This window comes from Megalops cyprinoides, chromosome 9, assembly GCF_013368585.1.
Source record: "Megalops cyprinoides isolate fMegCyp1 chromosome 9, fMegCyp1.pri, whole genome shotgun sequence".
NCBI classification, from domain to species: Eukaryota; Metazoa; Chordata; class Actinopteri; order Elopiformes; family Megalopidae; genus Megalops; species Megalops cyprinoides.
Genome location: NC_050591.1, coordinates 28,154,137 through 28,180,709, shown reverse-complemented (window position 1 = coordinate 28,180,709; position 26,573 = coordinate 28,154,137). Strand labels below are relative to the sequence as shown.

Here is a 26,573-nt window from a genome sequence, read left to right as displayed (position 1 = left end):
CAGAGGTCTACAAGAGTGCTGAACAGACACTATTCCTGAAATCTCCCACACCTGTTAATGCAATAACTGTTGAAATCAGACGGTGGTACACACAACTGAAGGGGAAGCAAGGGAGGACACTTTTCAGTTACAACTTCTATGTCTACCAGTGCTGAGGACAGAACTGACATGTGAACTGGCAGAGACCATTACAAATAGGCAAATAAGCCAGCCCAACAAATAGACAGCCCCCCCGTTCTGATCATCCTTGAACCCAAAGGTACTTACTTCTCTCCCTGCAGCTTGTTGGTTTTCACAATCAAATCCTGCGTTTGCTCCTTGGCTGCCTGTGGAACATAGAGAGGCGAGCATTAGCACACAGAGACAGCAGAGCATGTGAAGGTCACCCTGGTGGCCCCTCAAACACTCTTGGAAGAGGACAGCTGGTGACGTTCCTGGGCCTGGAGATGAGCTGGTATGGGCAAGTCAGTCAGACCACAGAGCAAGGGAGCTCTGGAGCTGCTTGAGACAAACCCACATCAGGTCAATGGCAAGAAATAAGATGTCCAATACTGGAGCACCTTATGCATGGCACAGGATCTTGCAGAATACAATGATGTTGCTGCAGAATGTGTTCAGTTTTGGTTAAATCACATCTAGCTTTGTACATGGACTCACCAAGAAGAAGCAGCATGTGTTAAAATGGGCTACCTGTCTACCTGTGTTGGGATCCTTATGTAATCCTAGTAACCATTTCTGTGCCCACAAGATGTGTTTTTTTATGTTCAAACATGACTTACACACAGCGGGCAGCTGAGCTGCCAACAAATAACTGATACCTTACCTTCAGCCTGTTTGTCATTTCCTCACAACATGAGCTCATTGCCTGTACATCCTCATGCACACTCTCCAGTTCCTAGAAGACAAAAGGAAGAAAACAACATCTGTAAACATAGGAGATACCTCAAATGCTGTAGTTCACTAGCCACATCCAAGATATTAGCCCCCTGGCATAGCAATGACAGGCCCTGAGGGGTTCTTTGGCTCTGAAATTGCCTTAATGGATAAGTAATTAACTTGGGAGCACACCTCATATTGTAATATACGGAAGCAGGGAAATGTCTTTTCTGCAGGTGACATGCTACAACTGGAGGTACATCAAGGGCTCGATGACTCACAACACAAATGGTATTGCTTCTTTCTTATGATTTAGTTTCAGCTGCAACTCATCTAGGAGCAAGAAGCAAAAGCAGCACATCCAGCGACCTCATAAACTCATACGTTTTGTCAGACAGCTGTGGTCTTTCTCTGATATTCTTTCTAAGGTAAAGAAACGCTGCTAGACAACCTGAACGGTCGGCATGCTGCTTAAATACACACCAGTGAGCTAGCTCATGGGTGGCGCCATAGATGGTGGTGCTAGCTAGCTGGAAAATTGTTTACCTCTTTTACGTCTTTAAATATTCGCACGAACTCTTCATTGATGGACAGACTGCGCCTCTCGATGTCACCACGAAGGTTTCTCCGTGTCCGAAGACTGTTCTCCGTGAAAAACACAGACAGTGCTTTAAGGGCTTCAAGCATCTCCTGAAATAAAGCAGAGCAAATCATTAGTATTATGACGATACAGGCTTGTAGTTGGCAGGTATTTCAACAGTTAGCCAGCACTGCTAGCTATCTAGGTAACAAAATCTTGGGATAAAAATATACATTATTTAAATAAACATTAGTTTGCTGCTGCTGAACGTTAGCTAGCTAGCTAGTTGTACGGAATAGCTGGTCTATTTTGACAGACCGTGTGCCACCAACTGCAAAGCCGTGACATCCTGACACGGGTGCAGTCGGCTAGCTAGCTGTGCATCCACCTAAGTGCACTAAACACCTTTTAATAAAAGTTGCTGCATTTAGCTTGGTCGTATTAGCCTAACGCAGACCAACCCTACACAGAGCAGCTCAAGGAAGCCAGATAGCTAAGTAGGTAGCAAGTAAGACAACTAAGATAACACTAAACCAACCTTGTCATTGTCCAGTCTTGTTTCCAGGATCTTATTAAGTTTCCTCGACAGCGGGTTGTTGGGCTGGGGGGTTGCATTCCCGGTATTATGAATAAGATTAGACGTGTCAGATGAATTCTCTCCTTTAATGTCAGCCATCATCAACAGCTTCACCACGTCAACCACCAGGAAACGATAGTGTCCGTCTCTGAACTGTGTCCGCATAGAAACGTGAGATTAACAGGTTCCGCTTCCTGTCTATATCTTTGTACCTAATAATTATTATCTATTAACAATCTTACAGTTAGCTATATTGCCAAAAACATTGTAGATGGGCGCTCCAAGGCTATCCGCCAATTAAACCTATTTACTTACTTACTTATTTGTGACGAAAAGTCTTGTTTGTCCCGATTAAACAAATCCGTATTTATGTCGTCATGTGAATTTGTGGGAATAAGAACCTAGTGAGACCTCAGACACCCAACCTGATACCAAAATGAATATGTTAGTCTGACAAAACAATCCCAACATTGGAAGTGTGGCTTGCTTCATATAGTGGATGCAATAGAAAAGTGCAATTACTTTGAAATTACTACTACTGTTTTGTTTGCCCTTTTAAGGGTAAAACATTGACATTTTTTTCTCATTTACATGACAGTTAATGTTTGTACTTAAGTTTAGATGCATGTTTGTTGATTTGTTTATTTTCCTAGCCTATAAACGCCCATAGTGAATCGATTTATTTACCTAAAATTGTTTAATCTGTCATGGGCAGTGTGATTGTACCTGTTTGGAACACTGATTGGGAAGACTGCAGCTCATATTGTGAGAGGCCCTGATTTCTCAGATATATGTATAGCTCAGAGAGAGACTGTCTCAGTCCTTCCCACTGACTAATCATGTTTATTGTTCAATGTGCCAACATTTCTCAAATCGTATTACTTGCTCTACCTCTCAGCATAACCCTGAACCCCAAACAACACTAATCTCAAACATACCATGTTTTAGGGTGATTGTGTGAACATCTTAATAATGGGTGAGATTAATTTATTAATGCCTCAAAAAACAATATGATGGATAGTAGTTTAGGCTGAAATCTGTAACAGGATTAAAGGAGCAACAAAGTAACTAACCACAATACATAAGTGTGACTCTGACCTTGACAAAAGAAGCCTTGATATTACATTATCACAGTGACTGATGTTCCTACATTACAGAATGAGACAATTGGATTCTGCACCCATGTATACAAACAGGATCTGGTGCCAGAGGGGCACCACAAGGTTATGGCTCCCTGGGGTATTCCTAGTATTGCAGAGATGAATAATTCATGACCACGTTGCCCCAAAACTCTCCATTTTATTCTCCTTCCCTTTCCCCCTTCTTTATCTCCGGAACCTGACAAACACTACCATACTCATTTCTCATTGCGCTTATCTAAGATTGGCTGCTTTCTGGTGGCTCTGGTCCAGTATAAGGCTCACTAGCATTAAGGTGGTCTATCAGAAAGCGGAGCAAGATGGAAGAAAGTGGTGTTTAAATTTCAAAATAGCACAGGTGTAGCAATTGTTCTTCCAGGGGGTATACAGCTATTATACACCTATGCTTTGAGGATATGGATAAATGTATTCCATGGAAGAGGAGATGAAGGTGGGAAAATATGCACTGTGATTTCAGAAGTGTTCAATGTGCAAGGGCACACCACAAATGTATCACCACAATGTGCTAATGTTGTTAAGTTATGCATACTTTATATTGAGACGGTAATGCCTGTATTCCAGACCGCTAGTGGCCTACAGATTGATTTGGTGTAGTTCAACGTTCATTTCTACATGAATTTTCCATTACGCTGTACGCGCACATGATAATCGTTTATTTTGTACTTTTTACAATACTTTTTTATACTTTGACGTGATGGTATGTGTACGGGCGTGAGGTTGTATCTTATGAATGTTCGCGTATATGGGAAGCATAGATCAGGGACAGCGAAAGTGCGAGTCCAGCCCCTGGGTGGAGATTTCGTTGATTGACGGTCCCCTCGTAAATGTGGCACACAGACACAGTCGCCCCCTGCAACCTCCTACTCTCACGAGCTCAAGAAATTCTGCTTCAGTGGGTCTTCGTCAAAACGAAGTGTTTCCTTCTGCGATCGCTCTTCATATCCCACGACGGACCACACTGGCGATAGCCACTGTCGACCTGTACAGATCCTCAGAGCAGGGGAAAAATGACGGATGATTCTTAATTGTAGCTTGCTGGTTTTGCGAAGTGCTCCGTATAAGATCACAGCTTTTCCGAACTAACTCCGTATTTCATTTACCAATTCCTTTAGAACTCTTCTATCGCACTTGCACCGTTTTACTTGTTCGGTGAATGGGACGTAGCTAAAATCCAAGGATTCATCAGTCGGAGGCACTTAAACATGTAAGTTTTTGGATGATTTGTATGTTATCTAGTTCACGTTCAGTAAGCTGATCCCACGTATGCCAAGTAGAAGTCGGTGTCACGCAGCTTTGGCTCCGCGATTTGGGCATTCTTTTGCTTCTCTACCAAAACAGGTCATCCCGAACGATTATGAATTGTCAGCTGTACAATGTAAAATGGAAAAATGCATCAAACGTGGCAGCCGCCCATCTATGTTTCAATTCTGAATTAAGATCGCAAAAAACACAACTGTCCAACTTGATAAAAGAGACTAGATAGCAGAGAAAATGACAGTAAACATTTTAAAATGTTGCATTTTATAACTTTTATAGGCAATTTGCATGTAATATGAAACAGGAATGTTTACTCATACAACAGAAAAGCAATGATTTATTTTGAAAATTGCACTGCAGCATGTGATACTGTGTTATATAAATTATTATTAGTTTTTTTTTTTTTTTTCGCTCAAAGCATCCCGTGGTATTGCTTGAGATTTTCTGCTTGCGCGTGTGTTTGCATTACGTTTTGAGATTTCAACTATGGATTTCAAGCATTAATTCCGCGCAGTATGTGTTGGGATCACCGACCCTCGATTTATAGAAGGAATTTCACTGTCTTGGATTAAAAAAAATGTTTGTTTTGTATTTCGGCCATTTCTGACGGGGACTGTAATGCCTTTTTTCATACATCATGTTCTGTTCTCTCATGCCACTTTTGGCAGCGTTTCAGAGGATGACTAAAGATTTCACGGAAGATTGTGTAACTCACTGGAGTTACAAGTAAACTGGATTCTGTTTACTTTCTGTTTATACCTTACTGATGATATTGTTCCGACAGTCCACTTTGCAAATCTGGGATTCATGCAGTTGTTAGTTCACCCACGAGTTTAATTCTCATTATGTCTCCTTAGGGGCCATCAGACTGTTAAGAGGAGAGGCGACACGTGGTGGTAGCTCTACAGATGCAGATGTGGAGTCACTGTCAACCTTAAGCTAAAGTGAAACAGAAGAACCAATCGCTGCACGCAGTGAACACTGTCAGAGGCCGCCTTGATCATTTCCCAAGCGCCAAGTCTCACGAGTCCTGTCTGTGATGGCGTCGAGCCTGACGTGCGTGGGCGTGGTGTGGGCGTTGCTGTCCTTCCTGTGTGCGGCAGCCTCCTGCGTGGGCTTCTTCATGCCGTACTGGCTGCTGGGCTCGCAGATGGACAAGCCGGTGTCCTTTGGCACGTTCCGCCGCTGCTCGTACCCGGTGCGCGACGAGGAGCGGCAGGCCACCGTCATGCTGGAGCAGTGCGGCCGCTACGCCTCCTTCCAGGGCATTCCCAGCCTGGAGTGGCGCATCTGCACGGTGGTGACCGGCGTGGGCTGCGGCCTGCTGCTGCTGGTGGCCCTCACCGCCCTCATGGGCTGCTGCATCTCTGACCTCATCTCCCGGACCATCGGCCGGGTGGCGGGGGGGATCCAGTTCGTCGGGGGTAAGTCCGCCGCTTCTCAAAGGGGTCCTCAGTCTTCCTCCCCGTCACCACTCCCACCTCTGCCCTCCCTGCTGTTACTGGAATTACAGTGAGATTCTTTTTCCACCCTCCCTCGCTCCCCCTCCTCTCCTTCTGTAACTCAGGGTCCCTTGTCCTGAATTGCGTTTTGCCGCACAAAGGAACATTGTTGTAGCGAGTACAGTGAACGTTCTGAGTGCTGAAATTCCAGACTCCGGACTCAAGACTCCACGCTACAGCCCACAGAATAGCCTGAGAGCTATTACTGCTGTCTGTGTGTAACATGCCCCTGCCCCAGGAGGGTGGTCTGCGGAGTGCACGGAGCAGGGACTTGTTTGTTTGCTGAAAGTGAAAGTCTTCCCTCTATAAACTGGTTTTGCATGTGTGTGCTGTCAGGGTAGGGGGGAGGTTGCGGAGGACAGGGTATTGCACAGAGTTCTGGCAGTGTTGCTCTGCACTGCTTTAAGAAGCTGCGTAACTCCTGCGGTCCTGCCCTCTCATTAACTCAAGACACTCACACACACACACTGTGGTTTCCCGCTCTGCCATTAGCCGGTCACAGTGTAGCTTTTTGGGACCAAAGCAAATTACTGTCGGCAATGTGCGCTTCTCTCCAGCAGTGTTGAGGTGCTTCCTATGAAACGCGCCTGCTCTGCTCTCTCACTCTCCGCACGTTTTTCATCTTTATTGTGCGTGAAATGAGAGCTGTAAGTATTGCCATCCCCGGCCTCCAGGGGGGGCTAGGTGGGGTGGTCTTTTTTGTCAGTGTTGGTCGAAGGAAGAGTCGCAGGAGGCAGCGAGCGCGCAGAGCCGTAGGGCTTCGTAGGAAAGCTGTTCAACCTGCTGAAGACAAAGCAACCCGTCTTGTTTGTGATGACAGCACTTTCATCTCGATGTGTCCCGTGTTAAATGGGGACACAGTCGCCAGTGTTGATGAATAGAATTAATTCCCTTTGTCTGTGATCTGTACTTATTCATACGGTGATGTCTGCGAAAAAGAAAAACACTGTGGCATAAGCTAGCAGAGTACTGAATTTGCCTTTTTCCTGCTGATCACAGACTGGCAGTGTGAAGCTGCAGGGGAAGGAGACTGGGTGAAAGGGGAGTGAAGGAATGTGTAAAAGACAAATGAACACCACTTTCTACTTTTACCACAAACACAGACGCATACACCGGCGCACACAGGCGTGCACACACACACACACTCTCGCACATGCACAGTCTCAGAGTGGCAGAGCTGGAAGTTTCCAGTCCAAAGGGCAGGTGTGGTTCCAGGCTGGTGCAGAAGGGGGTAATTGGTGGCTACAAAGCGGAGCTGGGCTGTCTGTGGTAGGGACTTCTCCACTCACCCTCACGCTGCACCAAAGGAGCGGAAAGAGCTGAAGGAGGCAGTGAGAGATATGGAGGGGAAAGACATAGCGAAGCAGACAGTGAAAGGCAGAATCAGGAGGGCGGGGGAAGGGAAAGTTTGGGCAGAAATCTGACGTGTGGAAGAGTGGAGGGAAGGACAGAGAGGCAGAATGAACAACATGGAAGTGGACATATTGAAAAATGAAGACTGAAGTCAGTATGCTGGAGACAGAAGGAGAAGAACTAGATTAAGATATGGGAAGCGGAGTAAGCAGAGGGAGAGGGAGGGAGGAAGCCCCATGCAGAATTGTCCAAGTGATGGTGTCCTCGCCCATTGCGGCTTGGCCCCCTTTATTCTTCCACCCTAATGAAGGGTGTTAGGCTCAGAGTGGCCGTGAGACAGTGGGCTTCAAAGACTTGATGCGCTTTCTTATTCCTTCCTTTCATTCATTCCTCCTCTGATTTATGGATGATATCTCATGCCTTTTTAAACTGTCGTGGAGGGAGTGGGGTTGCTTGCCCAGGTACAGCTATGTAAAGTTTTTTTTTTTATGTTTTTTGTTAAGTTGAACGAGAGCCAACAGTCAAACTCTGGCCCCGCAATCTGATGTTGGCTTAGATACAAACAAGTTGGGATGGGGTTAGCAAGCTGCATAATGACATTGCTGGTGGAAAGAATGATTCAGTGGGTTTGCTATCTGTATCTAACTGTCAAAAAAAGAATTATTCAGCACCCAGATTGCCTGCTACATTATTTGTTCTAATCAAATGTTAATTTCCGTCCTCTTTAGCACTACATGTGTTAATAGTTATAACCACCAATCATCAGAGAAGCTGGACTGTGGCTGCATTAGAAATTACATCACTCTAGCATGCTTTATGGTTCCATCAATAGAAAATTTGTAGTTGTTTTCTCACTCTTGAGGAGAGAAGAAACCGGTTGATTAAACGAAACCTTGAAATGTAAAAGAAAAAGGCCCTGGAGGTCCTAATGAGGTTAGCTGAAACCAGAAAGAGTGAGGATGAGATGATGTCGGACGGCGCAGTGAACAAAAGAAATAATTCATGATCCCTTTCAAGACAACACTGTTTCCTCCTGTTCGTTTATGAATTAATCAGTGCGTCTTTGTCATCCGCTGTAGTCCAATGTGAGCGCTTTCCCTGCGAGCCAGAAGAAGCTGCACCGCACATTGAGCGCGTGGAGATAAATATTACCCAGGTTTACTGGGGTGGCCTCAGTAATGGGATCAAAGGTTATCTTGCACAAGTGTACTTGTGAGACCGACTGTGATTGAGCTCGGCTCTGTGAACGCGTCCGTTCCATGCAGCCATTTAAACTGGGACCCGACCAATGATGAGACGGGTGGGTTCGGCCCTCACAGATCATCGGACGCAAGTTTGCTGAAGTTTTGAATCTGAATAGTGCTTTCGGTATGAAAGGGTGGAAGCTGTCGGTGTGTTCCCCGGCTCTGCACTGAAGTGCATTGGCTGAAAAGTGTAGGCTGCCTGTGCATTGAGCGGAATGTGGTCATCTAAAGGAGACCTCAAGTAGTCAATGTACATGCCTCTGTGTTTCAAGAGTGTTGAGAAGGATGCTGGGGATGATTATCACAAGCTGGGATGAGAAGCAGATGTGGACCGTGAGTGAAAATGAAGGAACAGCAGGATATGAGGACAGCAGTGCAAATCAGTCTGTCTTTTAATTCAGTGATCTTTTCCTTCATCTGCCATTTTCCTGGTATTAAGATTGAGGTGTGATTGGTACCTACACTTGGTCGACGTCAACAGATCCTTACATTTTGACTTCTCCGTGGTGGTCTTGGTGATCATCACATTGCAGTATACTGTTCACCCCATGTGTACTTTCATTGCCTGCACTGATGGTCATTGATCGTTAAATAATCCATATCACCCCTACGTTTCTGAGGAGTTCTGAGTTTGCACCCTGTGATCCCCACTCTCCCAGCGGTTGGGCTACACTTAAATGGTCTGTGACCGTGAACCACTGACATTACCCCAGGAAATGAGCTGCGCACCCCTAAAGAGCCACGGTCCCATTCGTGCCGTATCCCCCGCATTTCCCTGGGCCCCCGAGATGATGGATTGCATCGTCACCGTTGGGTGGAGCTCCACGGTATTGACTTTCCATTACGTCTCAATGATAAATCCTTTGATTTTACGATCATGCTGCATCTTGTGCCATGTCTTTGCCATAGGGAGGACAGGACTGCAATACAGTGGGCTCAGTGCCTCTCTGGACTGGAGATGCAGGACATTGTTTTGGGATCGTATTTCTAATCCCCCCACCCAACTTGCACACTTAGTGACTGACATCAGGAAGTGCTTTCTACTGGCTGACTGATCTCTTCAGGAGCGATATAGTGTTGTTTGGATGTTGACGGGGGGCTGGGTTTTGCTTGTGGAGTAGCAAGTTCTCATCACTTTTTATGAAAAGTAGTTGAGAACAGATCGTGAGTGATGGGGTGCTGATGACTCTGTGCAAATCCAGCTGGTGTTTGCTGACAAGCTACAGCCTAACAGTCTTTGTCTCACACACTGTACGAGCATATTTATTTTAGTTGGAGAGTTGGGGCTACTGATAACATGTTAACCCATGCAAGTAATAAAAACATATTTAGTAGTTCATATTTTTTAAAATACAGTTAATTGCACTTCCCTGTTTTGACCCTGCTAGCCTTCCCTGTATAATAACCCTGTGTGTAGTTTGATTTTGGTACAAGCACAAATGATAAGGTTATGTTTTTTTATATATTTTATGTTTTTAATAAGAAAAATCTTGAATGCTGACGGGCACTTACGTCGTTGTCCAACATAATGATCCATATTTTTTCTAACTATTCTTAATATTTTAATATGTCTTGTTATACTGTTGGAGCATTGGTGTGCATCTACTGTATTTGTGTATGCGTGTGCACATGTATGTATGCGTATGCATGCGTGTGAGTGTGTGCATGTGGACAGGTGTGTATGAGTGGGTCTGTACATGTGTGTGGGGGTATGTGTGCATGTGTGGTATGTGTCTGCATGGGCACATGTTGAAAGTATCTCCACATGCGGAAGCTCCCTCAGCTGCTCTGTATGAATGGGGTGTGGAGTGCAGGAAGTATACAGTATTCTGCCTAATAATTCGTAATATTAAAAGCTCAGTACCCTCTGTCATAACAGATGTCTCCACTTCCATGCCTTCCCTAAAGAGGAGGGTGGCTGTCCTGCTTGACTATTTTAACCATCCTTCTGTCTTTAGTTCTGCTGTACATCTTTTTCCAGTCCTGCTGCTATTTGTCGCTCTTCAGATACACCATTGTAGCGTGCTTCGGTATTGTTCCATGTGGTTGTAGTGCATGTCCTCTAAGATAGATGAGTTTGAAAATCATGTTGTGTATCATATATCATATGAGGATTAATGAGCACTACCCTGCTTCCAGCTGAAGATGGTATCAGCGCACAATCGCATCTGTGAAATGAGCTCCATTCATATGAGATTTGCTCTGTAATGAGATCAATCCAAAAGCAGGCTAAAGTAAATTTTCCAATTTATTTTCAAATGTGCATTTGTGTCTTTTCTGAGTGATCAAGATGTCTGTGATGTTCCCTCCTCACCTCTATTTTAGAAAGGGGGGGGGGGGGGTGCTAAGTGAGGGGAAAAAAGCCAGTGTGCTGCAGAGAATGTGTATTTGTTTTTTGATGAAGTGTCCTCTCCAGTGATTTCAGTACTTACACTGCATGTGTTTATCATTCATCTACATATTACTTCTTGGGGAAAAAACCGTGACAAATACTTTTTAATGGAATCTGGAAAGATGAGAAGGGGATGCTGACATTATGAGCATTCTCCCCACGTTATAATCACCCACCCTCCGGCCCTGTCTTTCTCTGATACGGGACGAATATGTGCACAGGAACTGAGTGGAATGTGTTTCAGCCCATGTGCTGTTTGTTGGTCTCTCTCTCTCTCTCTTGCTTTCTCTCTCTCTCTCTCTCTCTCTCTCTCTGCTCTTTTCTCTTTTTGTGTAATTTTAGCATTGTCTCTTTCTTTCTCTCTCTCAGGCTGTCTGTTCTGCGTCTCGTCTCACCTCTCCCTGATCCCCATTCTCTCTCGCCCTGTCTCCCTCTGTCCCGCCCCGTCTCCCCTGCGCAGTGTCCTGTGGTGATGGGGTGGAGGCAGTGAGCGGTGCATTGCTCAGTGACCCGGGGAGGCAGGCCCGGTCAGGCGCTGGCTCGGCAGACAGAGACGGCGCAGGGCGGAAAGCCCGGCTTCAGCGGGGATTTATCGTGGCCAAACAGGAAGTCTGGAGCGAGAGCGGACAGTCAGGAAGAGTTATTTCAGGCCGTTTTGTCGTTAATTCTTTGTTTTTACAGCCGCGGTGCCAGACACGCTGTGTACAAGGATTTCTTTTGCTCTTCCGAAGCAGACTTTTTCAGAAAGCGTGCCTGCAGACTGGAGGTGCTTTGTACCTATCAAAACAGCATGAAAAGAAAGAGTGTATCTCAATTACAAGAGCGGCTCTAAATTAGAGCTGAGGGCAGCCTGCTTTGTGTTGCTGAGGGTAAAAGCGGGACACAACCAACACCGGCCTTTGTGGTTGTTTTATCCCCTGCTGGTAACAAAAGCCTGTTTCTGCTACCTGGGCGCAGCAGGGGAATGCCGCATTCCAGGTGAACCATCAAACACTGTGGATCTTTTCTGCTGACTGGAGTGTAGGGGATTTAAAATTCCATCCTTACAGCGTTAGCACCTAAGTGGGAAAACCGCTGTCTTGCTTTGCCTGTGACTCCGCGCTGACACACACAGTCGGAACAGTGCGTGAAAACCAGAGCACCCTATAAGCAGTGACTGCACACGGACACACACAGTACTCTGTCAGCAGTGATTACACATGGACACGCACAGACACACACACACACACACACACACACACACACAAAGAGAACTGTATCAGAAGTGACTGTATACTGTCTCACAGATAATATGAACATAGTGCAAAAACCCTGCCCTGTTCCCACTGGTGCTTATTACAGACAGAAAGCAGCTCTTTTCACTGCCCCCTCGTATGCTTTGACCGAAAAGTGCGCTTCAGCCAGGGACCGGCTGGAAAGCCCTCTAGCTGTCTCTTGCCGTGACGTCACTGCTATTGAAGGGGACATCACTTTAATGTGGCTTCACATATTTTTATAAACAGCCTAGGGCAGAGAAAGGACAGACTGTTAATCACTGGCAGAGAACAAAAAAGCGATTACACGAGTCGGCTGTAAACAAAACAAAAGGAGCTCTTTTTTCAATCTCAGCGTTTTGTCATGTGATTGCATTTTGGCTGTGGACAGGAAGGGAAACATCATCGGGAAAGGCCATTAAAGCTTGCCAAATTGCAAATGAACAGAGATGAGGCATAACTGTCGCCAGATTTGATAGATCGCAGGGTGGAGCAGTACTGAGCACTCATGAGGGAGTCACAGGTTCACATCCAAGGATTTTGAGTGATACCTGGGTGTTGAAATTAGATCCTGGACTTTGAAGTCTTGTTGGGTGAGAATGGGTGAATTTAAATTCTGATTTCACCTGATGTGTTATCGTTTTCTAAAAGTTGTCTTCTGCAGCAAGGGGTGATCCAGCCATATTCCAATATGCTCAACGGTGTCTTCTACACTGTCTGCTGCCACCAAGTGACTTGTCCTCTTCTGTGACCAGACCACTCTATTTGGTGTGATTACTGTTGTTTTGCTTGCTAATTTGTACCCTAGTAAAGCCGGAGCTTGTCACTAGCCTCACAGACCAACCCACAGACCTACCCTAAAATCTGCCTGTGAAACACCATGTGACAGTCGTGGCCATTATGACTGAATTGCGACAGGCAAACTACAGGTCTGGGAGTTGTGTGCGGGACAGAGCAGAGTAGCATCGCCCCCCTGCTCACCCTTTGCCCCTTGCTCACCCTCTGCCTCCTCTCCTGGTGTACAGCCTCAGTGACAGCCTTCTTCCCCACCCCTGCTTGCTCCAGGCAGTCTGTCGTGGTTAATGGCCCTTGTCCTCAAACAGGGCCAAAAGGTGCTATGTAATTGCCTGGTGGTAGAGGAGGATGAGGGTCTGCCCTTGTGTGGGACCGAGGGTTTACATGCATGAGTGTGCAAAAATAGCTGGGCAGTGGGGTGTTGGGATTGGAGTTACGATGTTTATGACTCAGAGTTTAGCCTGTGTGGGGTCTATTTTACCTTCATATTAAAGAGATCTGACGTACAGCAAGGTGAGGCATTTACAAGCTACCAGGACTAAGTTTCATACTACACTACTGTTGTCTTTCACAGCTTCTCTGTATTGACTACATATGTCTTAAAAATCAAGATGCTATGGATTGCATCCACAGATCAGTTGTAAATGTTGTAAACAAAGTTACCAAAGCCTGTTTGAGGGCTAGACATGGTTCTGAAGTAATCAAACACACAAGTCCTCCTCGAAATATGAAATACTCAGCACATGCTATAGATGGGAATGAATTAGACATGGCGTTGGACTTCTGATTAAAAATAACATTCGGAGAAGGGAGGCACTATCAGGGTGAGTGGCTATGATTGGCCCTTGGAGGGTACATTGGGGTCAAACCTCTAAGCTTATTCTGGAGAGGGGCCTGTTTTAGTTGACCTGTGGTGACCATGAGGTGTTGGACCGGGGGTTCTGGTGGGGTGAGGGAAGGGGCCGGGGTGGGAGAAACAGCTGCTGTAGACCCCTGACACTCAGCGGCCTCGGGTTGAACGGCAGGCAACTGTATATGGCCATGTCTGCGCGTGTGAGCGTGCGTGTGTCTGATCGCTTTTTGTGTCTGTCTCTGCGTCGTTGTGTGAGTGGGTGCTTATGTGAGCGTGCTTGCATGTCTGCTAATGGAAAATGTATGTGTGTGTTTGTGTGTGTCAGAGGATGGTAGGTGTGTGCCTGAGAGTGTGAGTGGGGGTTTTCATCAGTGTGCCAGGGCCACCCCGGCCTGGCTGTGGAATGCCGTGAATGCAGTGGAACTCGTGGAGACCCCTCTTCCACTTTGTCTGGGAATGCAGCACTGAGCCCTGTCTCATTCAGCAGCTTGCAGTCTTTACTTTCACTCTACTTTCATTTGTTGTCTGTACACCAGCGTGGAAACCTCGGCTAACTAACCACAGCACAAAGGCTTCAGTACTGGATGTCAGATCCTGCCTCTCTTTGTCTGGAGTGATCAGCAAGAGAAAGCTGAAGTCTGCTTTGACCTTTACATTTAGTCATTTGATGGCCTCTCTTGTCCAGAGAGGCTTACAAAGCAAAGGTAAATAAGTCCATATAATAAGGCCACATGAACAACAGTACACACGGAAAATGTCAGACCGCATCTGAACACGTGTCAGTCCAGTCACAGTGCTGTAATTACCAGTACAGATTACGGACGTCTGTGAGCAGACATCTTTGCAGATGAGTCTGAGTCTGTTTAAAAATGAAAGTGGATTTTGTGGTGAATATATTCCATGAAGTCCTCTGTGACTTTTTTTTCTCCTGTTTCAATACATCTTAAAGTTTGCCACTGCAGATTTCTGAGCTCAGCCAATTTCTCTGAATCACAATCTGCAACATCTGCTCGCATTTACCCTTTGAAATGTACTCATTCCCGAGCCAGATTAGGCATTTAGAAGCCGAAACAGGTCTAATGATGTATTGTAAAGACCAGCTGCACGTAATTAAAAACATCAGTTACCTCTCAATTCTGTAAGTGCGTATGTGTGTATCCTCAGGCTGAAGCCAGCTCGAATCCCTGAATATAATCCACACACACTCCCATTCACAGTTGATGAAATGCAATGTGGAATTTAATGGCCCACAGTATCTGTAGTTTTTAATCATGCTCAGAAAATGCAGGAAGGGTCCATTTTTGTGCATGTTATTGTCACAGCAAATTGATTTCGGCCACTGTTGGAAAACTGGTGGATTTTTTTGGGATTGAACATCGCAATTTCTGAAAACCGTAGTTTAGTAAACTAATTGGTTCCTATGTGCTCAAAAATGCTATCGCTTAAACTCATTTGGAGGGAAAAATGAACAACTACAAGAACTATGTTTGGATAAAATTCAGCCGGAATTATTTTTTTCTGCTCTTTTGCCAAGCAGCCGACGTGTAATTTCTGGCCAGATTTGGGGGTGGGGGGCTCTCGATATCGCAACATTGTGTTTACACAGCAGCAGAGACACAGAACTTTGGGTATGTGCAATGCTTAGAAAGATCACAGACACAGATTGGCTCAGCATGCAGTCACTGGGGACTACCTCAAGATGTGTTGTGTGTTTATGTTTGGAAAGAGAGAGTTTTGGAAAAATACTTTATCAGTCAATCAACAGAGGGCTCTTCAATGTCACTTCAAAACGCAAACTAATAAAAAAAAAATCACCAAGAGTGCAGTTACAATCAACTAGAACATTTCATAATCACAGTGTTGGTTATTGAGGCAGAGAGACAAAATACCACGGAGAGCAGGACAGACATGAAGAGTGATCAAAACACAGAGAGAAAGTGGCAGATGGAGAGAAAGAGGGAGAGAAAGTGAAGAAGAACAGCAGAGAGAGAGAATGAGTGAGAGAGTGAGAGAGAATAAAAGCTGAAATAACTCAGTGTAAGTGTGTTTATGTACATTAGTGTCTGTGCTAGAGCAGGGGGTAAGGCCAGGTCCTGTGATTTGCGCATTCGCTGTGCTTTGCTGTCTTCTGCTGCCGTCCAAACGCTACGGTAACTGATCTTGGCCTGGCCACCCAGTGAGGGCAAACACATGCAGATGTGGGGCTCATAATGTAAAAATCACCTACAGAGCAGGCCTGTAAAACCGTGAGGTAAGGTCTCTGGTATGCGGTGTGGACTAAATCACAAAACGAGCCTGCCACATAGTGTAAACAGGATAGAATCAGTCAGACTCTTGCCATATTTGTGTGTCTCTGTAGATCTGTTTATATAGTCTGTTGAACCTCTGGGATCTCCATATATAGAATCGTTTTCTTAGGCAAAAGGAATAAGGCTGATCCTACAGTGCTTTTACAGCCCTGTTTATGCAACACAGCAGCCCACTGTGTGTTTCTTTTCGAAATATACATGAAAGATTTGAATTAAGATGCTGCCCATGATCTCAGATGGATTGCACTGCCGTTGCTTTGTACATGCTGCTCAATGCTCAGTGTGACTGTTCACCCTGATTGGCATCTGTTAGAACTCCTCTTGCAAGGTATTCGCTCTGTATGTCGTGATTTGTTGTGATATGTCACTGTCATTTTTTCGTTACGCCTTCTGTTCCGTCTTTAGGCACTGTTATGTACCAAACCAACGTGAGCAATAATGCATCTGTTACCTGTCAGGGCTAAACTTCTCCTGGCCTACTGAAAATGAAATACATGGCAAAGATCTGACCTGGGAGGAGGAAATCATCAACCTGCAGTCAATTCTGTCTCTTTCATTGTTGAAGTAAGAAGGCAACAGACCTTTTCCTCTTCCTCTTCTGTTAGCAGCCTCCGTTGTTGCAGTGAGGAGTCTGAACTCTTTTGCCTCTATGCTTTTTTCCTTTGCACTTCTTCCTCAACATCATTGAGTAAGACGGGGGGAATGTTTTGCCCCCTCTTCCTGACACCCTCCCCTCCCCACACACAAATACACTCTCTCTCTCTCTCTCCATTATCATATGAGTGATTTCCAAAGGGGTTGCGGTCAGAAAAAAAACACAGTTATTATCGGGTGAGAGGAAAGGGAACAAAGGCTCTCTGTGTTTCAGGAGACTGACAAGGCTTTGAGGGCCTTCCTTCTGGGGCCGGGCCCTGCCTGAGCCTCACCATTGTTCCCACTGGTCCCCCCATACTGGCCACAAGGCACGGCTGTAGCCCTCCACGTGTTACCCAGGGCAACCGAGCGCTGGCGTGTATTGCACTCTACTATTACATCGTGATTTCTGGACAAGATTTGGAGTCCGTTGTATCTGAATCTGGCACTATTTAATCAAAAGTCACTGAACTACTCTATATATCTGTCAATTGATTTATTTTTGAAGCCACTGAACTTCATTGATTTTTTGATTCTGTGAGAAGTCTGCAAACTCTGTGTTAAACTATTTGGATATGTGAGTTCCCTCTCATCTGTTCTCTACTTTTCCCCTTTCTCACATACATTAGACAGATATGTGCCCATTGAGGTGTTGCCTCAAATTAGATCAGGCCATGGCTGCCTTGAATTGTCTAAAGCACTCACTGTAAAGGACAAGATACTGTACCTTGTTTCTGATTGTGTTTTGATGCTCAGGCTGTGTCTTGTGTTTGTTGGGGGGAAATATTTGTGCAGCGCTGGGATTTCTTATGAGGCTGGACCACTCTTTCTCTTGCACTACACAAGGATGTGTCCCATTAAAAAGCTCCTCATTGTCTCGTTTAATGTCGACAGAAACATGAGCAAGTCTCCTTGGAGCTGCCACTTGACCACAAGGAGGCAAATGCAGTTACCCTCCACAGAGGGTCTGCCATTATTTGACCTGCAGTGTTTGTTTGCATTTCATCGTGACTTAAAAATGTAGGCCTCAGGGCAGTCTGTCTGAAGTCGTGGCTCAATTTTGACCAAGATGGAATGCAGCAAGTTGTAATTAATCAAGTGCAAGCAACTCATGATCTGAAGCAATGAACATTTTTTTTTCATCAGTATGTCTCTAGGCTCAGCCTGGTTCAGTCTCTGTCTAAGTTCATTTATAACTCTTAAGCTTCTTTCAGTAATAGTTTTTTTGTAACCTAGATAGGAAGCCCAAAGAAAACTGCCAAAGACAGAAATGTCCTAAAGATGGTAGTGAGATGTGGGATTTGTAATTACCATGTGATTAGCTACAGAGCCGAGCTTTTAACAAATGGACTCAATGGTTGTGCTACCAGCAATATCTCTCGAATCTCTTTATCTCTTCCACTGTGAGTGAAGACTTGATCATTAGTGAAGCTGTCTCTGTGATGGGAATCCCATTAGTGTTGCTTTGGTGTTGCTCACTGGCATTCCCCCGAGGGTGGCTCTCAAACATTGGTCCTGAGGTCTTCTCTCTGTTCCAGCCGGCCTGTCCATCCATAGGACTGGGAAGCAAGGAAGACATCACTCAAATGGTGTTTGCATAAAAGAAAAGCTCAGAGGAAAAAAACACCTGGATTTTTGCCCTAGAATGGGTGCATCGTTGTATGTGGCCTTAGGTGTTTCAAAGGATGGCCATCAGTTGCCACAATGCTACAAAATAGCAGCGAGCTTTGTATATATTACTTCTCTAGTGCCATTCTAACACCGCATTAACAATTCAACATAATGAAATGTATGCGATTGAACTATTTTGTTGTATGAATTCCCTATGTAGCTTAGTTACATATTTTCTTAGGGGAAGTCTACATTTTTTTTAATGAACAGCTCAAGCGATGGTAATGTATGCATTTCGTAGCAACAGTATAATCAAATGATACATGACCAATTTTACCAGTATGGATATAACTAGTATGGGTCATAGTAATTTAGAATAAAGCACTATTATGGTGGCTATGAAGCCACCCTTTGTGTAAGTTATTGCTGGTTTTCAGAAGAATTCATGTGTGCAAACAGACATGTCTCACCATCAATCAAACTGTGAACCCAGTGAAGTCATGGGAACTAATCATTCTGCCAGATGAGAGAACACTTTTCATGGCTGCTTCTCGATGCTGTGCATATATGGCATACATAATGAGCACTGTGAGAGACACTGAGAAGGCAGCAATTACTATCAGAAGAAAAGCTCCCTGTATGCATTTGCATTGTGTCTCTTTGTAGCTGTGCACATTAAGCAAATGTCTCTCTTTCTCTCCCGTTCCCTCTACATCCCACTCTCTCTTCTTCTCTGTTTCTTGCTCTCTCTCTCTCTCCCTCTATCTCTCTCTGTTCTTTCTTCTCTCTCCCTAGATCTTATTCTGTTTCTTCTTCTCCCTCTCTCTCCCTCTATTTCGCCCTCTCTGCTCTCTGTTCCCCTCTATCTCCCTCCATCCCCTCCCCAGCCTCTCCCTCTATTTATCTCCCTCTCTCCTTCTCCCTCTCCTTCCCGACCTCTCCGTCTCTGAGATAGGGAGTAGAGTAATGTCAGACAGAACACCTTGAAGCCTGATGGCATCTCCACTGACACTGTTGGGATAATCACAGGGTGGATCCAGGCCAGGAACAGCCCTTTAATAAGCCAACACACACTTCAGAAAATACAAACACAAGGCCATCAATCACGTTCGGTGACTGATGCTCTGATGGATTGCTGTACTTTAAGAAGCGAAGTCTCTAAGTAAGAGCATCCTCAGGTTCCTTGGGCCGTTGATAAGATTTCAATAAGGATCTGTAGCCTCCTTGGTGGATCGGGTGATTAAATCACCCTCGTTTTGTATTTTACTATCAGCGTTTGCGGTGGATTAACATCCGCTATTTATGTTGACCGAGTCATAAAGCACTTCTCATTCCCTCCGCAGTGCATTGCCCTGTGCCTTTATGCTGTCATTTTATCGTGGAACAGCGCAGCAATAATATTAATGAAAAAACAAAATCTATTTTTTTTTGTTGTTGATGCTGTCTGTGGTGTATGCCAGTTCAATGCTGAAAATAAATGCAAAGTGTAAACTGTTGCTAACAGATCTCCTCCAGGCTATTAACCCTTAATAACAGGCAGGACAGAACAAGTGTTCGTCCTTTATTCAGATTACCAATGACTGAGGTGTTAGGGCAGAGCTAAGGCTGAGCATTCTTCTGGTGGCTCATATTTCATTTCTCATCTTACTAGTTTTTTTTATCTCTATCCTTTTATCTGGTTTCTCACGCAGACCTGTTCCGGTATTCTGGTGTTGGATGACTTTTATTACTTGTCTTACAAACCCATCCTTATGTCGTTTTGCTGTGTTGACCTTTTCCCCTCCTTATTTTGAGCTCGGCTAGAGTTCCTTGATTTATTGTAGTGGAAAAGAGGTGCTGATTAATGAAGGGAGGTATTAATATGATGGAGTTTAAGCTCCGGTGTGACCTTTTTGCTTTCAGGAATTGAGATTCAAAGCAGATGCTACATGATTTAATGAGAAAAATTCCCTCAACGAAAGGAGCAAAAACAATTGAAATGCCAAAGATTTCAAAAGACTTATTATTTTCTGTTATTATTTGACCCAGGGAAGTGTGGCGTTTTTTTTTTTTTTTTGCTCTTCTTCAGATTTGAGAGAGCACTTATATAATTAGAGGAGGCTGGTTTAAACTTTGGTGAAATCTGACACCGCTCACAGTCCAATGTTTCTTGTGGTGCAGTGTATATGTTTTTGTGATGACAGATTTTCTCTATTGTGTCTGAATTGCTCTCTCTTCTCTCCCTCTCTTTCTGTGTAGAGAGTAGACCACAGTCTTTGGTAACTTTATGCTACTCTGTAACAAAGGACAGGCAACAACATTGCCCTCTACTGTAACAAAGCAAGAGGTAGAAACAGACTGAAAGAGATAGAGGGTAAAAATAGTGACACAGTGAGAGAACAGAGTAGAGCAAGAAAAGGCAGACTTAAAACAGAGATGAATACTGTACTCTTGAAGTATACCCACTCCTCTTTCTCCTGTAATATGAGTGACTTTCCCTTGTGTTCTGTGTCCAGTAGAGGGAATGTTTTTAGACAACAACACTGCAAACACTAGCTTGAAATAACTTGATATTCTTGGCAGCTGCTCGCCTGAATTGAGTCTTTCAGTCCCTCCTCAAGACACAAAGAAAATGTTCCGTGTTCTTCAGTGTTCTTGGTCTTTTGCACGTGTCCCCACACAATGTTGGGAGGTGGTTAAGACACAAAAGCCCTGCAGGTGTTGTAAAGTGCACACTCTGGTAATCAATGTCACAGGAGTTTGGCACGTGATGAACTGTTCAGAACAAGCCAATAAAAACCAAACAGTAAAAAGTATTCTGAAGACAAAACCATATGCACTGAAGGTGGAGAGGGAGTGGGTGTGATCCAAAAAAAAAAAAAAAAACAGGTTAATTTTCCTCTACATTAGGGAGTATACCCACAGACTTCACATTGATACACTTGCAAATAAGGCTAAAAAAGAAGAATGTGACATGCAGACTGCAGAACAGAAAGGGAGAGATTACAGATTCGTGAAGGGAGATTAATGGAATGTCAGTTTCAAGGGTCAGACTGTGCTGTCTGACAGCGCGTTTCCCACAATGCTTTGCTTGGTTAAGACTGGGGGGTGGGGATATGGAAAGCACCAGTGAGGGAATGCTCAAATAGGCTTCTAGAATTCAAAGGCGAGAGTGATTTCTCTTGCAAGTTCAAGCACTGTGGTGTGCATGAACATCAAACCCGCAAGTTTCTCCACTTCAAAAGGGCCTTTTATTTCATGCGAATGAGGGTTTGCACAGCATGTACCTAAATTGCTTTCCCTGCTCCCCCTACTTATAGTAATAGCATCCTCACTCCCAGTAATATGTAAGGAAGCAGCAGTATCTATATGAGGTAGGGACAGCAATTCATACCATGAGTGCTACTTTTACCTTAATTACACTCAAAGGGGATAAAGAAATTTTAAATGTAATTAAAAACAACAGGACAACCCCATGTCATTAAAGCAGTGTGGCACAGCTCTTCTTCAGGCTAAAGAAAATGTGTCAGGAATCTCAGTGACAAGATTTAAATGGAATGGTGGTTATATTTGTTCGCATGTACAATACAAAGTAAAAATGAACGCCTAGGCATCACCATCAGAGTACAAAGACCAACACAAATTTCATACGCCTGCACACCCTCAGGGAAGACACCACCAGTGGTACACGGCTTAGTGATGATGGAGAAGGTCTTGATCTGAACAGCCAGGTCTATGAGGTGCTCGAGTGAGAGCCTATTTATGTTAGTGCTGTGCTTCCCAGTTTTGCTGCCTGTTAGATAGGTGAGTCTGTAGTAGGGCGCTCTATTGAGAACTTTTGTGTGTTAGCGCTATGTTCTCCCGGCATTGTGGCCTGTAGGCTGCATGTATCTGTAGCAGGGGTCTCTAGTGAGTGCTTTTGTGTGTTGGCACTATGTTGTCCCAGCATTGTAACCTGTAGTAGCCTGGGTGGATCTGTAGCAGACTTTGTAATAAACCAAGTCCCGGGACAGGTGATGGCTTGTACAGGGATATTGATCCGTGAAAGTGATCTACATCCACCAGGGAAGCTGCTGCCACAGACGCTTCTATTTGTCACCAGTGACCTGTTGCTGCTCCCCCACTCTGACAGTGACCAGTACGTTTCCACCTGCGAGCAGGTCTATGTCCTGTGAGACTGCCAGGAGTCGAGACTTTCATCTGAACACTCCTGTCCCCACCCTCATCCCCACCTCTGGCCCCACCTCAGTTCTGTGGAGAGCTTCCTTTTTGACACGATGCAGTTGACCTTCATCCTGCTGCCCTCATCACCCCCCCCACTCCCGGCTCCTCTCCTGCCTCCTAATTGCATCGCTGTCATCTTCAGCGTCAGTCCATTAGGATGGCGTCTCCTCCCCGGCTCGAGCATGCATGTCGGCGACCGTCTCCTTCATGACAACGGGAGAGGATAATTAGACACTTGTCACGGCTTGAGCTCCCTCTTTCAGAGTGGTGGAAGTGGGGGGCGAGACGGGGGAGGGGGGGCATCCTGATATTTGAAGGCCACTATTTGTCATACGCAAGCAAAGAGGCACTGTGATTCATTGACGAGCGATAAGAGGTTTTTCAATTGTGAGTTTGGAGGAATGGAAAATGAAAAAAAAAAATGGGAGGGACCAGAGGGAGGGAGACCTACAGGGTGAAAATGTGTGATTGTCTTCTTTGCTTTAAAGCTGATGAGGGAGGTTCATCTGAACGGACATAAATAAGGGCTGGCTGAAATGAAATGTACAAATGGGTTTGATATGTGACAAGGGTATGTCAGAACATGGTGTGGAGAAATCCTTCACAAAACTGAAGTAGAAAACGCTTGTGAAGGTTGATTGTACAGTACCAGTCGAAAGTATGGTCACACCTACTATTTTCCACTTTTTAGAATAATAGTAAAGACATCAAAACTATGAAATAGCACAAATGGAATGCATTTGAAACAAAAATATTAAACTAATCAAAACTCATAACTCATAATCTCATAATTTTGATTCTTCAAAGTAGCCAAAAAATAATTTTTAAAACTAAAAAAAAGGCATCAACTTCACTATTTATATTTGTCTAGGAAACAAATTTACAGCATTTAAGCATTAGTCAAAATGTCTTTGAATGCATGTTTCCCATTATCAAGTGTGTCCAAACTTTTGACTGGCACTGTATGTGTGTGTATGTGTATACACATATCTGACAAATGGGCCTTAAAAGATTCTATTTCCTCATTTGTTCAGATTGGCCATGAAGATTTCCAAATTACAGCCCAGCATTTTATTACACACTGGTCAACTATCCCTTGCACTAACCCCTCCCCCATCCCCTGCGGTGTCAACTGCGATCCACACCTAATCCACTACCCCAGCCTGCAGGTCTCTCTGGGGGCAGGTGGGGGGCACGTGCCCCCCCGATTCTACCCCCTCACCTCATCTGTCTTCAGGACATGTCGATGACAATAGGGGTGTTCCTTTACTCCCGGGATACAAACAGAGACACTGAGCCCCCAGTGTAGCTCTTGCTCCCAGACAGTGGCTGGAGAGGATATGCAAAGGCAGCTCCATGCACTAACCCTTCCTCCTGCACTGATAGAGGCAGTATTATCAAGGGAATGGAGGGAGGTGTGAAAGTCAGCACTCTCCTTCTCTGCCTCCCCCGCCTCATGGTTCTTTCACACCAATGGGCAATTTTCACTTGGTTTAAAAATAAAAGTTGCAGTCTGTTATTGTCGGTAGTCTTTTCCACACCGCCTTCGCTGTGTCGGCGTGACTACCTGATACGTCATGGTCTAACTAGGTTTCATTTCTGCCTGTTGAATTGCCTGAAGGTTTCCACAAGGGTGGAATTCCGCTAGTGCTCAAGGACCAATGCACTAGCCTTCCCTGAAATCTGTCCGTTACGCAGTTCTGCTGTTCATGCACAATGCAGAATATTGTGGTTATCGTAAGAGAATTGCTGCAGGAAAAGTTTTGATAGGGAGACAGGTCACTCTGCGTATACATACATGTGCTGAGAAACACACACGCGCACACACACACACACACACACACACACACAAAGAGCATCCCATTCGTCAGTTTGCCACCATTTCTTTGGACTTCCTGACAGGCACTGTTAGCAATAACCATAAAGACTCAACAAACAGACCATTGAGCCTTTGGATTTAGGGGTCATCACTATGTTTGTTTGTTTGCTCCATGACTTTGCACTTCCTAGCTTTCATAGGAAAGCAAACTCCAAAGACAACATTTCAGAACAGACCTCTGATAAAAAAAAAAAAACATCAGAGATGGGTAGATTACAGTCCATCTGTAAATCTAGCTCTGGCTCCAGGGGGGTCATGTCTGCTTGTATGTGAACTGGTGTCTGTGAGGAAAAACCTCTGCTGGATCCTTCCTTTTTTGCTTGGCTCTGGTGTTGACAGGCTGGTATTGACTGGTCTCGTACACCCTAATATGACAGTAATGCATAGAACAAATCAGGGGATAAACTTAGGGAGATCTCAGTGGGTGCCAGCAATGGGGGGAGGACATTTCATTTTTCAGTTTATGTACGCAAAAACTGCTCTGTAATGCCATTAGAGAAATGAATGCCAATGTTTGCATCACATATTCAGTAAACAGCTTCACAGAGAGCAGCTGCTAACTGAGACTTGTGTCCTGCCTGCCTTGTTTTGTACAAATGTTTTGTGCAAATGATCAATTACCACAGGCAGACAAGTGGATGACATTGACAAAGAATTTGTCTCTCCCATACATCTTTGTGAAGCTTTTTTTTGTTATTTGAGTGGAGGTGTGCAGAGAGAGGGAGGAAAAAAGAGGCCAGAGAAACATATTGGTTTGGTGTTTGCAGTGGCAAGTACACTCAGAAAGTCCTGTGTTTGTGACAAGTAAATTACTTGCTTTTCGCAAAGGAGCCAGGATTACTGTTCCTGTTTGTTCCAGTATGAGGGAAAGGTAAACTTTTGAAACTCAATCATCCTTTAGTGGTGAACTGAGGAGAGCATGGACTGTTCTGCTCTTACTGCTAAGAACATGAGCAGTGACAATGAGAGGGATAAAAGAAGATTTGAAGACAACAAAGGTAAATATAAGATGCCTCTCATGTTACAGCCAGTTGAATAAGTGCAGTAAAGAGTATAAGTAAGGCCGGGTTTCTGACTTGTTTTCAGCAAATTGCTTCTACCCAGTTATGCAGGTGATGCTGTGAAGCTGTTCTCAAACCATTTGTGCAGGCTTACTTCAGACATCAATTTTCCATAGGAAAACAAATTAATTAACGAGCACTGACATGCGATTGCACACCACTTGACCACAAAATTGCAGCCGAAATCCAACCCAATCTGAAATTGAAAGCAGGCATTTGAATACATATCACAGGGGGGACTCTTCTTTGATTTAAGTGATCACCTCTCCATGTCCTTAAAAACACCACTGGACCTATAGCTGACTGACAGTGTGAGAAGCAGGATGTGGAGAGGAGAGTCATTGCTGAGCTCTCCAGTAAATGAAGGAATTCCGAGAGGGATATGTTTCTAATGGCCCTCTCAGTGACTACTCTCTGGAGGAGACACAAATAACATGGGAATAAAGAATACGTTAAGGGGAAAAAGCAGACTTTTAATTGAATATAAATTAAATGCCAGTCATGAGAGGTCCCCATGTCCCGGTCTGCACTGCACTGAGGTTGTGCACCCCGTGGGCTATACCACTGAGTGAAATGGTTTATGACCTACACAGAATAAGGGTCAAATGGTATTTCCCATTCTGTACATTTTGGTAAGATGATGCCCAGCGAGCTGAACAGGCTCAAACAGTGATTGGGAATGACTGCTGTTCAGGAGATCGTTTTTGTGCTTGAACTTTCTTTGTAATTTAAGCGTTGTGATCTTGAAAGCTTGAAGGCTGCAATGCAAGGGTCAACTTTTGTGGTGTGAATCTCCGAACGCGGAGCTCCGCTCACTGTCTGCTGCCAGCAGAGGAAGGAGCACACCTCAGGCTAAAGCTGAAACCTTTCTATTCACTGAGAAAAAAAGTCAAGAAAGTCCTGTTTCTCTCCACTGCCACTCCCCTGAGGCCGGGATAGTCACATACTGTATCACCAGACTGGTGAACACAGTACGCACAGATATATATACATATATATATATATATATATATATATATATAAAATAGAAAAACA

General features: G+C 44.6%; 2 protein-coding genes across 4 annotated transcripts in view; one reads left to right on the top strand and one right to left on the bottom strand.

The window, feature by feature from the left end:
• The window catches only part of cog6 (component of oligomeric golgi complex 6), a 33,098-nt gene extending 30,963 nt beyond the window's left edge, over nt 1-2,135 (bottom strand). The window contains exons 1-4 of the mRNA XM_036537821.1: nt 1,995-2,135; nt 1,423-1,566; nt 824-895; nt 268-326 (exon numbers count right to left, since the gene is read on the bottom strand). Of these exons, the coding sequence (XP_036393714.1) occupies nt 268-326; nt 824-895; nt 1,423-1,566; nt 1,995-2,135 (416 nt within the window). The remainder of the gene's footprint in view (nt 1-267; nt 327-823; nt 896-1,422; nt 1,567-1,994) is intronic.
• Nucleotides 2,136-4,033: 1,898 nt separating this feature from the next.
• The window catches only part of LOC118783178 (LHFPL tetraspan subfamily member 6 protein), a 47,191-nt gene continuing 24,651 nt past the window's right edge, over nt 4,034-26,573 (top strand). For all 3 annotated transcript variants that reach the window (XM_036536914.1, XM_036536915.1, XM_036536913.1), the window contains exons 1-2: nt 4,034-4,397; nt 5,308-5,874. In XM_036536914.1, the coding sequence (XP_036392807.1) occupies nt 5,490-5,874 (385 nt within the window). In that variant the 5' untranslated portion in view covers nt 4,034-4,397; nt 5,308-5,489. The remainder of the gene's footprint in view (nt 4,398-5,307; nt 5,875-26,573) is intronic.